The sequence below is a fragment of the Natator depressus genome, chromosome 2, assembly GCF_965152275.1.
Source record: "Natator depressus isolate rNatDep1 chromosome 2, rNatDep2.hap1, whole genome shotgun sequence".
Lineage (NCBI taxonomy): Eukaryota > Metazoa > Chordata > Testudines > Cheloniidae > Natator > Natator depressus.
Window position 1 is genome coordinate 74,976,005 of NC_134235.1, and position 14,713 is coordinate 74,990,717.

Below are 14,713 nucleotides of genomic sequence, written 5' to 3' on the forward strand. Positions count from 1 at the left end.
GATTCCCTATAACATTCTCAGGTGTTTTATCTAGTCTAGTTCTAAATAATGTCACAAAAGATGGAGCCTTTTAAGTCTGTAATCCAAATATGTTTATGGCCACAGACTATCTTTTTTTTTTTTTTTTTTTTTTGACTGTATGGATGCCCATAATGCAGCAAAGTAACTACAATTAGAAATAATAGTATCTTTTTGCATGCTGCAGAAGAAAGAACTTAACTTATAGAGGATTTTTTCTCTCTTTGGGGACCTGGTTGAGGGAAAGTGATCTCAAAGAAATGATTTTTGCATTTATTTACGAATGTGGTGAGGACTGTGGTTATTCTTGCCTGTTTTTTTAAATGAACCTTTTGTTCTGTAACCTGCTATTCAAGAATGCTTGGCATTTTTATCGTGAAAGTAACTTCATTTACAACATTTTAGAATTGCAGTCAGAATTTGGAAACAGCAAATATTTTAGTGTGTGTATATCCAAAGCGAGGAGTTCAAAAACCAAAGTACATTACATTATTTTTAGCTTATAGTCTTGGAATATATGAAGGCATCCAAGGAAGGAGCCATATGATCATGAGGAAGAGGAGGGGCAGATTGGGAATATGGTAGGCCTTTGAAAGAACTGCTCTCAGATTCTTCCAGTGGAATCTCGTCCCATGTTTACCAGAAAAATAAACTTCTTATAGGAGTCATGTTTTTAAATCAGATTTCTCTCAGGGGTCAGTCCCTCAAGGTTAAAATGAATGTTTTAAAAACAAGTTACTTGCTTAAGGGTAAAGAGTTGTCGTTGAAGTATTAATTCCTCTAACTGATTTTTACATTGGTTTCTAAGGGAAAAGCTTTCATCAGTTGGAAAATCTTCTAAATACAAGCTCGGGGAATTAATAGTCTCTGGAGATTTCCTGAAAGGCTAGATACAAAAGCTTCAAACAAAGCAGAGAAAAGCACCAGTTTGAACAGTTGGAATACAAAAGTGCTATTTTAAAGCTGACCACTTAAAGTAATGTTCCTTGTTAGTTTAAAGAATAGTAGAGGCAGATTAACCATAACTTCAAACATGCTCCTGATGAGAATCTTATTCTCACTCTTGGGTCTCAGACCTTCAGTGTGAGAGTGGCTGGGAACTCCCAAAACTTAAGGCTAAAACTTCTCAGTGTGACTAGTGATTCTGAATCCTTCCCCATGGACTAAATCTCAATGTAGTGGGAAGGCTTGCATGCCCCCATGATCCTGAGAGCTGTGCTGGTGGCAGCATGACTCCTCGTATGGTGACCCATGCCAGACAAGAGCCAGCCTAAAGGCAGTCCACCAGCCCTCCTGTTTGGGAGTTGGGAGCAGGATAACAATCTACTTCTGTTTTGTTTTTTGTTTTTTAAGTTTTTATGGGGATATATACTACTGTTTTTTAATCAAAATGTTCTGTGGCACAATGTCAAATACCTTACAGAACTTTTATCAGCCAAACTTGAAATCTCATCAAAAAATATATCAAGTTAATTTGACAAGATTTATTTTCCATAAACCCATGTTGATTTGCATTAATTGCATTACCTTCCTTTAATTTTTTTTAATTGAGTCTTGTATCAGCCGTTCCATTATCTTGCCAGAGGTCGATGTCAGGCTTATAATTACCTGAGTCATCCCATTTAGCCCTTTTAAATATTGACACAACACTAGCTTTGTTCCAGTCTTCTGGATCTTCCCCAGTACTCCAAATCAACGTAAAACTTTGTGATGCAAGTTATTTGTACCTGCTGTTTTGAAAATATCTTACTTTAGTATCTTCTGTTTAACATCTTTTAGAGATACTAGTGGAATGGAATGAGTGTTATCACCATATATTGAGGTTGAATCCTCTGTTCCCTTCCCCCACCCCCCAATACAGAACAGAAATATTTATTTAATAGTTCTACCTCTTCTTCATTATTATTGATAATTCTACCATTTCCATCTAATAATGGACCAGTACCATTGTCAAGATTCTTTTTGCTCTTCATATGTTTTAAAAATCCTTCTTATATATTTTCTTATTGTCCTTAACTCTGCTGGCCATGGATTCCTCTTTGTGTCCCTTTGATTCCCTTATTTTTAACTTTTACAATTCCTAGTTTCTGATTTATATTCATTACTATCAAGTTGTCCTTTCTTCCATTTGTTATATATTTTAAAAAAATTATAGTTGCCTTCACTTTCCCTCTATACCAGGTCAGTTTTTTAACCAGCAAGGCCTTCTTCCTCAGTTATGGGGTTGTGACTTTTTGGGCATCCCATAAGGTGTTCTTAAATGACTTCCAATTATCATTTACATTTTTCTGATTAAATTCTTCCTCCTAGCATATTTGGCTCAAAATTGTTTTCAGCGTTATGAAGTGGCCCTATTAAAACACTAAGTGTGTGGGCTGTTATTGGGCTTGCACATTATAAATATGATCAAAACTTGATTACTTGTACTTAAGCTACCATTTATTTTTAGTTCTGTGATCAGTTCCTCTTTAGCTGTTAGGAACAAGGTCCAATAAGGAATTCCATCTTGTTGCAACACTTTTTGAGTTAGGATAGTATCATCTGTAATGTTTAGAAATTCCCAGGATGTTTTAGTTCGGGCAGCATGAGACCTTTAGCATATGTCACTCAAATTGAAGTCCCCCATGATTACACAGTTTTTTGTCTTAAATATTATAGATAGGTGCGTAAGGAGGTGGTCAATTCTGTTCCCTAGTGTGATTTGGTGGTCTGTAGTAGACCCCAACTAATACCCCATTTTGTGCTTTATACCTGTTGGGCTATTGAACCATACCAGGTCAGACCAATGGCCCATCTAGCTCAGTATCCTGTGTTCTGACAGTGGTCAATGCCAGATGTGGAGAAAGTGAATAAGGAAGTGTTGTTTACAGTTGCACTTAAGACGAGAACCAAGGATCACCCAATGAAATTCACAGGCAGCAGTTTTAAAACAAAAGGAAGTACTTCATACAACACACAGTAAACCTGTGGAATTCATTCCCAGGGGATGTAGTGAAGGCCAAAAGTATAACTGGATTCAAAAAAGAATTAGATAACTTCATGGAAGATAGGTCCATCAATGGCTATTAGCCAAGATGGTCAGGGATGCAATCCCATCCTCTGGGTGTCCCTAAGCTTCTGACTACCAGAAGCTGGGACTGGATGAGAGAGGATGGAGCCACTTGATAATTACCATGTTCTGTTCATTCCCTTTGAAGCCACTGTCAGAAGACATGGTCATTCTTATGTTCATAAGCATTCAAGATAATTTTCTTTTGAGTTATCAATGACTCGGAAACAGGTAAAGCAATTTTTGACATAAAGTGCCACTGGCCTTACCCTTTTGCCTACTTGATCCTTCCTAAATAGGTTATAACCACTGATTGTAACATCCAATTGTGTGAATCATCCCACCAGGTTTCAGTAATACCAACTAGATCAAATTTATACTCTGTAGTGTTGAACATTTCTTTATTCTTTCAGAGAGAACCAGATGGCAAATGGTTTTCTTATCCCATGGGATGTATAGAGTTAAAAAAAAAATTCTTATCCTGAATTTGGAGGAAAGGTCAATCTCAAAATTATTCATGATTTTTTTTAAATGGGTTAATCAAAACAGTTCATTTGGATTTTAACTCTTTTAAACATTTTTCTAATGTAAATTAACTCAACATTTTGAAACAGAGTAATTTTGATTTCTCAAAATGACCTCTTGTTTAGAAGGATGGTTTTTTTTTCAAAGTCAAAATGGGAAATTCGTAGAAACTAATTCTTTTCCATGAACAGTTTTGGTTTTGATGACCTAACACTTTCTGATTTGGAAAAAAAAAATTGTCAGAAAAAAATATCGTGCTAGCTCTGCTTTGCAGGCCTTCCTAACTTGTCCTCTAATGAAGAGGGATTCAAAATCCCACCTGGTTTTGTTAGGATGTTCTTTTTCTCAACTAGCCAAACTTTTATTTTTTTTTTTTAATTCTTTTTATGCAGATGCAGCCTTAAATTTTGGGTTTGCATTTCATGTGGCTTGTAGGCACCTGATCCCCTTTTTATTAAATTACAAAATGAAACAAACAAAACCCAAAACAAAATAACAGTAACAAAAAACACTGATTAGATAGCATTGACCTCTATCTTCCTTGCTTTCTAATGCAGTATGTATGACTGATCATTTTATTAAATGGACATGTTCCTTGAATTGCTTACCATCATCACAGCATGTTCAATCTTTTAAGGAAAAACTAGTCACCTTGTTCTGTATATTTGAAGGTATATGACACAGAATTTTCTTACTTCCTCTCAGGGTCTGGAAGTTTAATTTTTGAGTAGGGAGTACAGAGCAACAGAGAAAAGAAATCTGGCTGACAGCAAAAAGGAAGAAGAGAAAATTTTACATGTCGTAATGCTTGTTTTGGTGGAATCATATGGTCAAAATAGCAATTAATAATTTTAAATACCCACTGCATTAAGACACTTGAAGATGTATGTTTTTAATCAATTATAATGTGCTTGTGGCCTCATGCCTTTAGCCACCTGACTCCTATATTGATCAGTCAATACACACACATTGTCTTAAAGTTTGTTATACTTAGTACATACAGATGTCAGAGGACTGAACAGTTATATAGTAAAATTACATTGAAATGTCCAACCAGGAAAGAAGGAAATATGAAATTTACTTTTCAGTCACGGAAAAGTAAATTCTCTCTATCTATCTCTCTCTAGTCAAGATGCTCCGTAATGCTTCCTAATCGGAGGGGAGAGGCCGCTGAGAGTGGTGAATATTATAAAGGCAAGATGTTTCAAAGCGCTCCCCTCCTCTGTTTGACATAAAGGAGATGATGGTTTTGGTGTTAGTGTACTGCATCACCACCTCTGCCAACAAATTCATACAGATGTTGAATAATATGGTGGACAGAATTATCAGTTGGTTTGCTTTGAAAATGGATTTTTAGCTGTTTTTTAATGCAGTTTAACAGATAGAAATATGAGTCAGTGCCACATGACCAGCCAGCTTTCTGTGGACCACCAGCAAGTGTTCTGTGGACCACAGGTCGGGAACCACTGTTCAAAAGCTTTTATTGGGTGTCCTTATTAATGATGCTATGTTGCTATGCTGTAAGGTAGTCAGTAGAGAAATTTTTCAAAAGCATGAGTCTTTGCATGCTTGGCATATGTGAAAGGACAGAGATGATCCACTTTGCTACCCTGTATGAAAACTGATTTTCAGAAGGAATTTGTCCATCCACTTGTAGATTACTGAAGTCGTATGGACCCCATTTAGGCTTGTGCCTATTTAGAAGGCAACAGAACATTTTATCTTTCAGATTTGTGTGTCTTTCTCACTTTTCTATTCAGGACAAAGATAGTATTATATGAGCTCTGTCTATGGCTTTGATTCACTGATCTGAGAGATAGGATTCTTGGTTCTGTTACTGATATGCTGTCATTTTGTGTGAATCATTTAAACTCTGTGTACCTGAGTTTGCTAACCTGTAATGTCTCTAATAACTACTTCAAAGGGAAACTGACTTTTAGTACAGCAGAACCCTGTTTAGCTGATCTAATTGGGGCCGGAGCCAGATCAGATAATCAAAAATTCAGGTAATCTGAAGAATGGGAAAGTGAGAGGCTGCAGCACCATCTAGCGGCCACAGGAGATCACCCACTTCTGAACCTGTGTGTGCTGGTTCCTTGATTAATATGGCGAGCTAGATAATGGAGGATCCAGTAAACAGGGTTCTGTTGTATTTTTGAGATTTTTCAATGATTGGTGTTATATAATTGTAAAATGGCATAGCTGCTGTTTAGTACTTCCACCTTGTGGTGAATGAACAGAGGTAGATTTTAGCATACCCTTACAAACAGTCAAGAAGTAGGAAATAGATGCATTTGTGGGTTAAGTTTATTTCTCTTTTTCTCCTCTAATACATAAGTCTTATTATGGGTAAGTTGATTTTTTTAATGCTGTATCTTAATAGGTTTTTTGCAGGGTGGAGGATAATGAAATTGTGTTAATAAATAGTAATTGAAACCTTAATTTTATATTTTTACCCTTTCAGTTAGGTCTAGGAATATGAATTAATGTTTTTCCTCTTGTCTGAATCTTGATTTTTTTACCTTAAATATTTTTAGGTTTTACTCTGTGGATCCTACTCTGGATCTAATAGGTTTTTGAGGGCTAACCTTGAACTCCAACATTGTTCAGTATTGGTTTGATGACGTTATAAATGAAATACTATTGAATTAAGTTTGATATGAAATAGTCACTTTTGTTTTTTACAGCAAACACCTATCTCTTTATGGTGCAAGCTCGAGGCATAATGTTGAGAGAAAATGTGAAAACAATAGGACATCTGATCAGATTGTACACTAATAAAAATGCTACTCTGAATGGCACAGGTAAGAATGTTTCCTATTTAATTATTTTTAAAAAGTAAAGTCTGTTGCTTCATGACAGTGATATAGCTTGTTTATACACAGGTTTACAAAAACCTAGATCTAAGCACCTTTCATTTTCTCTCCTCCCTCTATACTCTCCTAACTTGGTCAAGTAATAGGGAAGGGAAGAGTGGTTACTCTTTACAAAGTCACTTGTGAAACTGAAGTTTAGTCTTCTATAAGAAATAGATTTATCAAGAGCTGGGGTAAATAGATTGGAATTCATGAGGATCAACTTGATAATGGTTCAGAGACTGTTTTTATCTTCACTGTCAGAACTTGCAGCAAACATAAAGTTTATGTAGTGATGACAGGATAAGATGCAAAACAATCTCCCTGGCATAGTGATATATTGATGAGAAGCCGTTGGGAAACTTTCATTTTTTCAAGAATAAACTGTTTTGTTTTTTTTTTCTTTAAGATTATCCTGAAGGCAACAATTCCAGTGACTACCTTGTTCAAACAACAATGTATCTTCCAGAAAACTTCACATATTCTCCTTACCAGGCTTGTCCAGAAAAGCTGCCTTACATGAGTAAGTTTATAATTTCACCTTAATTTATATCCTTATCTATTACATCTGGTTCTGTTAAACCAGAATGCAAACTGTTAACCAGAATTCTTGAATAAAACTTACTTGAACATATGTAATAATGCTTAGCAGAATTTGGCCCAGTATTCTGACTAATACCTAATGTTTTGATATACATTTTCTTTTGTGTAATGTGTTCTGGCATTTGTGCCACAATTAAGACAGTATTCAACACCTACAGTTAGAGTGCATCTTTTGTTATGTACTGCTTTCTTGAATTAGAGGTTTGGGGGAATTGTTACCTAGAATTTTTGGAGGCAGCTATTCCTCTGCACTCCTCCTTTGAGGATGTGATCAGAGAGGAGTGGGAACAAAAGTTCAGTAAAAATGACCTCCAGTTCTGCAGGTTGCAGGAGCCACAAAACTCCATTGCTGAGGTCCCAAAGGTCAACGCTATTATTGAAACCCTAGTAAGGGACATGGTTATCCCCTCAAGGAAAATTCTGCCCTAAGGATCATACAGATAGGAAACAGAGTAACAGCCGTGTTAGTCTGTATTCGTAAAAAGAAAAAAGAAAAGGAGTACTTGTGGCACCTTAGAGACTAACCAGTTTATTTGAGCATGAGCTTTCGTGAGCTACAGCTCACTTCATCGGATGCATAGCATATCGTGGAAACTGCAGAAGACATTATATACACACAGAGACCATGAAACAAAACTTCCTCCCACCCCACTGTCCTGCTGGTAACTAACAGCTTATCTAAAGTGATCATCAAGGAGGGCCATTTCCAGCACAAATCCGGGGGGGGGGGAGGGTGAAAAAACCTGGATTTGTACTCAGAAAAGACTTCGAGGCCTCTTTGGCTACCTGAAAGAGCATCTCTGACAGCAACATGCTTTGCTAGGGCATTTCTCTTCTGGCTGGAGGATCTCATGGCTCTAAGGGACAGAGATTACCCTGATTCAAGCCCTACTCTTTTGTATCTCTTCACAGTTCAGTGAATGTATCAAGCTTGTCAGCCAGCGCCATGGCAAGATAGCTCAGCAGACAGGTGCTAGGTGTGGCTCTGCCTTGAAAAATGAATTCCCATTCTAAACAGGTTCTATGCTTAGGAAAGTTTATAGGCTCCATCCTGTTTGAGGAAAAGCTGGAGCAACTGGTGGTGGAAAACACGGCGAAATCTGAGCAGTCCCTCCCAGCCTCAGTAAGTGACCATGACTGGATGTGTCCACACCTATGGCTGAAGCTAGGAGGCAGAATTTCTCACTTCACAGAGCAGTGGTATGTATCCACAGCAGACAAGTGGGTGAGGGATATAGTGAGCTGAAGTACTCCCTTAGGATGAGATGGGGCCCTCAACTCTTCTTCATCCAGTACCCATAAAACACAAGCTGATCCAGAATGAGATTTCTTATCTGGAAGTAAGAATATTAGAAAGTGTGCTCTCAGAAGAGAGATTCTTAGGGTTTTACTCCATCTTCTGTATACCCAGAAGAGTATCAAGGTGGGGGCCATCTTCTGCCGCAAGAGGCTCAACATATGAATGAGAAAAACAGAGTTCTGAATGGAGACCTTGGCCTCAGCACTGTCCTCCTTATTTCAGGGAGACTCCTTGATGTCAATATATGCCTATCTCCTTATCGTCATAAGGTCATGTAACCACAGACTCCTGAGATTCACTTATGGAGAAACTATTACCAGAATGAAATGCTCCCCTTCGAACTGTGTTCTGTCCCCGGCATCTTTACAGAGGTGCTGGTAATGATCATAGTCAGGTTTAGGGCAGAGGGTATCCACCTACATCCCTTCCTCGACCACCTATGTCCCTTCCCAAGCCAAAGTGCACAAAGCCATAGCTCTGAGTCTGGACTTTCTGAAAGTGAATGGCTTCATCATCAACATCAAAAAGAGCTCCCTGATTCCCTCAACCAGCATCTCTCACCGGAGAGTGGATACAGAAACCATGATAGCAAAAATTTGTCACCTGAAAGATTCCAGAAGATCTGGGATCTTAACAGTTTTTTACAAACCTGTAGATGTCCTGCTATAGCATGGCGTCTTCAGCTTCTGGGCCTTCTGGTATCGTGAATAGGAATCACTCTTTGGGCAAGATCGCACATCTGGTGCCTTAAATCTTCCTCCTAAGAACATGCAACCACTTGCTGGAACACATGAAAGACCAAGTGCAAGTCTAAATCCAGATACTCAGCTCCCTAGAGTGGTGGACTTTCCATGTTAATGTCTGCAAAGGCCTGCCCATGTGTCTTCAAGAGCCTCTTGTCCTTATTACCAATGCTATACTGGAGGGCTGGAGTGTTCATCTGGGTTTTCAAACCACCCAGGGAACCTCAAGCCTGGAGAAAAAAGATACAGCATGAACCTTCTAGAACTCAGAGCAGTCAAGCTAGAAATGTGAGTTTTAGATCTCCCTGGAGAGAAATCACCTACGGTTCAGTCAGACAACAGAACTACAGTCAACTGCATAAACAACAAAGAAGGGGCAAGAAGCCCAAAGCTACACACAAAAGCAATGGAAATAATGAAATGGGCAGAGCAATCTCTTCTGTCCCTCAGAGCAATCCACATAAAAGAAGAACTGACCCAGAAGGCAGATTGTCTCAGCAGGCATAAGTTCAACAATCTGAAACACTGGAATGCGTTACCTAGGGAGGTGGTGGAATCTCCTTCCTTAGAAGTTTTTAAGGTCAGGCTTGACAAAGCCCTGGCTGGGATGATTTAGTTGGGGATTGGTCTTGCTTTGAGCAGGGGGTTGGTCTAGATGACCTCCTGAGGTCCCTTCCAACCCTGATATTCTATGATTCTAAGTGATGCCTGTATGAAGAGCTCTTTGGACTGATCTTGAGGATGTTCAGTCTTCCTTCAGCTGCTTTGTTTGTGAGCTGCAGAAACACAAAGAGGCTGAGGTACTACACCAGGGAGACAGGTCCCGAATCCCTGAGAATGGAAGCCGTTTTGCACAGATAGCCAGAGGGCCTACTTTATGCACGACCACCTTTTCCCCTCCTAGGGAAAGTGATTCAAAAAATTAAAAAGGGAGCAGGTGAAAGTCATATTGATAACTCCCTATTGACCAAGGAGACATGGTTTTCCAACCTGATAGGACCTGATAGTGGAATCTCCACTATAGTTATCTTCTCCCAAGGGAGTCTGGGTATCATCTCCCACGGCCCATTTCTTAATTCAGATCCAGTCTGGCTTCAGCTGACAGCCTGGCTAATGAAAGGGAAGCCTTAACAATCTTAGATGTATCTTCCAAAGTTCTCAAGACCTTGATAGCATTCAGGAGAGCCTTAACTCTAAACACATACACTTCCATCTTGTCCAGGTTCAGTGTCTGATGCCAAGACAACAGTATGGATTCCAGGAATCTGGGGATTCCAGTCATTTTGGTCTTATTCCAGAAAGGTGTAGATAGGGGCCTTCAGTCCAGCACCACAGCGTGTCAAGTTTAGGTTTCTGTTCTTACCTGGGTCCTTTTCATGGGGTCTGTGGGATCCTTAGCAGAGAACACCTAGATCTTCAGATTCCTCAGGGTTGTCAGGCTGGCCAGGCCAACAATCAGGCCAATTTTCCCAAAATGGGATCTACCACTGGTTTTGAAGGCTTAACAGATCATTCCTTTGAGCACCTTACTTCAGTGACTGCCTTCTTCCTGTCCATAAAAATCTGTTTTTCTGGTCATTATCACACCAACTAGACAGGTATCAGAGCTGGCAGTGTTATCAATGCAAGAGCCTTGTTGTGTGTTTCATAATGACAGGGTGGTGCTGAGAACTCTAAGGTCTTTTCTTCCTGGGAAAAGTCATCCTTCATTCTGTCTGAAGCGGCAACATCTGACAGAGAAGTGACACAACTTAGATGTTGTGAAACAACGCAGCTTCGTCAGATTGTTTTACATTTTGTTTCTGGGTCTTAGTCTGCTACTGTTCCTTAATTTGTCTCACTTCCTTCTACTCTTTCTCCCTCTTTTCTGGGTGGGCTTCTTACTACTTTTCATCAGTTATGGTGATCCAGACTAGAGGTTTATGAATGTATGGGGGGATTAGACCAAATCAGTTTACTGTAAATGTCTTCTTGTAACCGGGAAGAGTCTATATATTTTCCCCCAAGGTAGTATATACTTTTATATGTTTGTAATTATTTAGGTTTAAAACTTCAGAAGTTTAGAGAATGGAGATGTTGTGTACTTCTCCATTTCTATGTAAGAGGAGCTGTGAAGGTACCTGGGATTTCAGTATCAGATTAGTGCCTCTGTCTCTGGTAGTGTGGGCACAGTTAACTAACTACTGTGACTTCTAGAGAAGGTGATTCTTTATTAGGAGAAGACACACTTATGGTAAGTTTACTTTGTCTACTAAATGTCTTGTTGCAAAATTTGGGTAAAATGTATCAATACTGATTAGAAGTTTTAGCTGTACTTTAACTATTGTAGAATGTTCTATAAAAACAAAATTACAGAATTTTTTTACAGGCTTTTAAAGAAGAATATGTTTTTACTGTAATTTCTTTGGAAAAAAACTAAAATCCATTCCTATATACACTAAATATTCTGGAAGAAATGAGTCAGAACTAGGACTTTTTTTACCAATAGGTAATCAAAATAACCATTTCTTGGATTACTTCTGTACAGTCTCTCTGGTGGAGCAAATTAAAAACACTGTTAGACCTATACATCCGAATTAAAGTGAATAAACATTTTTCATATTTCTCACTACATTAGGAGGCCTTATCAGTGTCAACATGAGTGAAATTAGTTTTGATGAAATTCAGGAAGTATTTTCAAAGGATTTAGACATTGAGCCAGGTGGTCATTGGAAACCAAAAGACTGTAAACCACGATGGAAGGTGAGACAAAGTTCCTTACTGACTTCCTTTCCACTAATTGTTTTCCTGCTTATAAGAATATTTGAAAACTACAAGTATCCATTCTCTTAGAAATTTAAATCTTTGTGCTGGTCATTTGATCCAGGAAGGGTAGTTTAAATATTGTCATGAACTTCACAAAATTTCAGTACTTGAAAACATATCTATGTAGAAGTTAAGGACACTTTTGGTATTTGTATAGGCATTTTAATATATATGGGGTGGCCAAACTTACTGGCCTTCTGAGCTGCGTACGAACTTCAGAAGTTCGAGAGCCAGGGCACACCTGCTGGGGCTCGGGGCTTCAGCCCTGCTCCTGCTGAAGCCCCAAGAGCAGGGGCATACCTCTTGGGGTGCCCCGCAGGACTGAAGCCCCAAGACCCCTCTCCCCACTGAACAGAAGCCCCTACCACACCACCCCGCTGCAAGGCAGAGGTCCCGAGCCCCCCCTAGTCTGATAGTGGAGAATGGGAGGGTGCATGGGGGGCTCTGCGAGCTGCACTTTGATGGTAAAAGAGCCACATGTGGCTCATGAGCCAGTTTGGCCACCCCAATATGTAAACATGAATTCATTATTTCAGTGTTCTAATCTGTGTGTATTCACATGATGGGAACATTTCTTATGAGAACAAAAGATGTAGTCAAAAAGGTATCGCCTTTATCAGTGGTTATTCTTCTAAGTATGTTCAGTCCTTTGGTTCAGTAAATTGCTTACAATAAACTGTGATTGGACATCAGCCTTACCCCTTAAATTCACTTGTAGACTCATTCACTAGAAAAATGCATCGTAGTTTTGTATGTAAAAAGTACTGTCTGTCTTAGCTGCTTTCCAGGGGAGCATGAAAAGTTGTAGAAAAGTTCACCAATTCAACATTAAGGCTAAAACACTGAAAAATCCATAACAACAGATTTAATTTAACCCATTATGATTTTAAAATACTCATATCATCTCAACATTTTATTCTATAATCTGATTTATTTTGCAGGTGGCAATCCTCATTCCTTTTCGCAATCGCCATGAACATCTTCCAATTTTTTTCCGGCACCTCATACCTATGTTACAGAAGCAACGGTTGGAATTTGCCTTTTATGTTGTTGAACAGGTGAGTCTTTAATTAGAATAGTATATCAAAATTAACTCCTTGGAACTTCCTCACTGATTGGGGTCTGCTATTGAATATTCTGTGAATCAGGAAATCTCAACTTCTGAAACTAAACATTTAAGCAGTTACATTCTAATGCATTAAGTAAAAAACAAACAAAAAACCCTCAACTCTTTTCTCAGATTTATTGGTGATCAGTGATATCTTATGTCTCTTAATATATAGAGCAATATTTTTATAGCTGTTAACATCAACCTCATTGAATCTATTGTATACAAAGTTAAGGCTTGTAGTGCAAAATCATTATCTTTGTGGCTATAAAAATTAAAAATTGATATTTTCAAAGGGATTTGAGGGCAGGGACTAATAAAGGGCTGCACAGATTTACACCTCTAGATTGCATATTCTTATCTAACCCAAATCTATAGTTACCAAAAGTGGTTATCATATGAAGGCTGTCCATTTGGCTGTCATTAAATGAGTTGGTGAACTCTGTGTAGTTCTTACTGAATAGGTGATCACATTACAAATGGTACCAGCTAGTACCCTGACAGGTAGTCTCATCAGAAATGCATAGACCTCAATTGATTTGGAGAATGACTGACCCCCTGAAGATGCTATCCCTTCAAAATAGGGTTATGTCACATTTTGTGAGGAATTTGCTGTGCTGTTGGCAGTATTATATTCATAGCTGATCTATACATTAATTACATGATTTAGGTTTCCAGGACAGTGAATTCTGCATCTTTCACAAACTTACATTCAGTCTTTAATGGAAAAAGAATAAGGGAGAGTGAGGAAATGGGTCCTCTTAAAAAGATCTAATTACATGATGATTTTCTGATACTAAAAAGTCTTGTAAACTAATTTTGTTCCGTCTTCAGGGAGCTACTCTTCAAATTCCATTTTTGATTTAATGGGATTAAATGTTGAAAATTTTAAAAAGGTTTTTAATAAAATTTTATCAGGCTGTGGACATATGTCCTATCACAAGGTTAACTTACTGTAAATGTAGCAAAATATTAACTTTTTCATACTAGTTGAAATTCATAAATACCATCTGCTTTGTTTTAACAAGATACATTTTTGAGTAGTTAAACACTGTTTGCAACTTTGGTATTGCATTAGTGATTTGGTATTGCATTTATGCTTTGGCATAAAACTTAACTGCAACTTGTACTTGAAGACAAGTATCAGTGCTCCTTATAGTATTGGTGCTTATGATTAATATGGTGCAATGTTACTAAACATAAACTAAATAGAAGTTTTAAGTTCTTGCTCTTCAAGGGCAGGAATTCTAGAGGGAGGATTTTTCTTTAATTGCACAAAAATGGAGTTGGTGAAATACTGCTACTCTTGCAGCTGCTGTGATTAAATGGAAGAATAACAAGCCTTGGTATCAACACACGTTTTTCTTTCTAATACGAGGGGGGCTGGTACATTTCCTGAATATCAAAGTAGAGTCTACTTGCTCTTGCCTCATTCAGTTTCTCCTTTGTTTCCACATAAAGAGTGGTACACAACCTTTTAACCGTGCAATGCTCTTTAATGTTGGCTTCAAAGAGGCTATGAAGGATGTTGCCTGGGACTGTGTAATTTTTCATGATGTGGATCATTTACCTGAAAATGACCGAAATTATTATGGATGTGGAGAGATGCCACGTCATTTTGCAGCAAAGCTGGACAAATACATGTATATGTAAGTAATGCAGTTCACCTTTCCTGTCTTAAAAGATGCAGAAATGTCTTTTGAGTGT

At 38.2% G+C, this 14,713-nt stretch overlaps 1 protein-coding gene across 2 annotated transcripts in view; it reads left to right on the forward strand.

Moving 5' to 3' along the window:
• The window catches only part of B4GALT6 (beta-1,4-galactosyltransferase 6), a 44,919-nt gene that overhangs the window by 18,428 nt on the left and 11,778 nt on the right, over positions 1-14,713 (forward strand). For both annotated transcript variants that reach the window (XM_074944451.1, XM_074944452.1), the window contains exons 2-6: positions 6,280-6,396; positions 6,857-6,970; positions 11,711-11,835; positions 12,840-12,956; positions 14,468-14,655. In XM_074944451.1, coding sequence (XP_074800552.1) covers positions 6,280-6,396; positions 6,857-6,970; positions 11,711-11,835; positions 12,840-12,956; positions 14,468-14,655 — 661 coding nt within the window. The remainder of the gene's footprint in view (positions 1-6,279; positions 6,397-6,856; positions 6,971-11,710; positions 11,836-12,839; positions 12,957-14,467; positions 14,656-14,713) is intronic.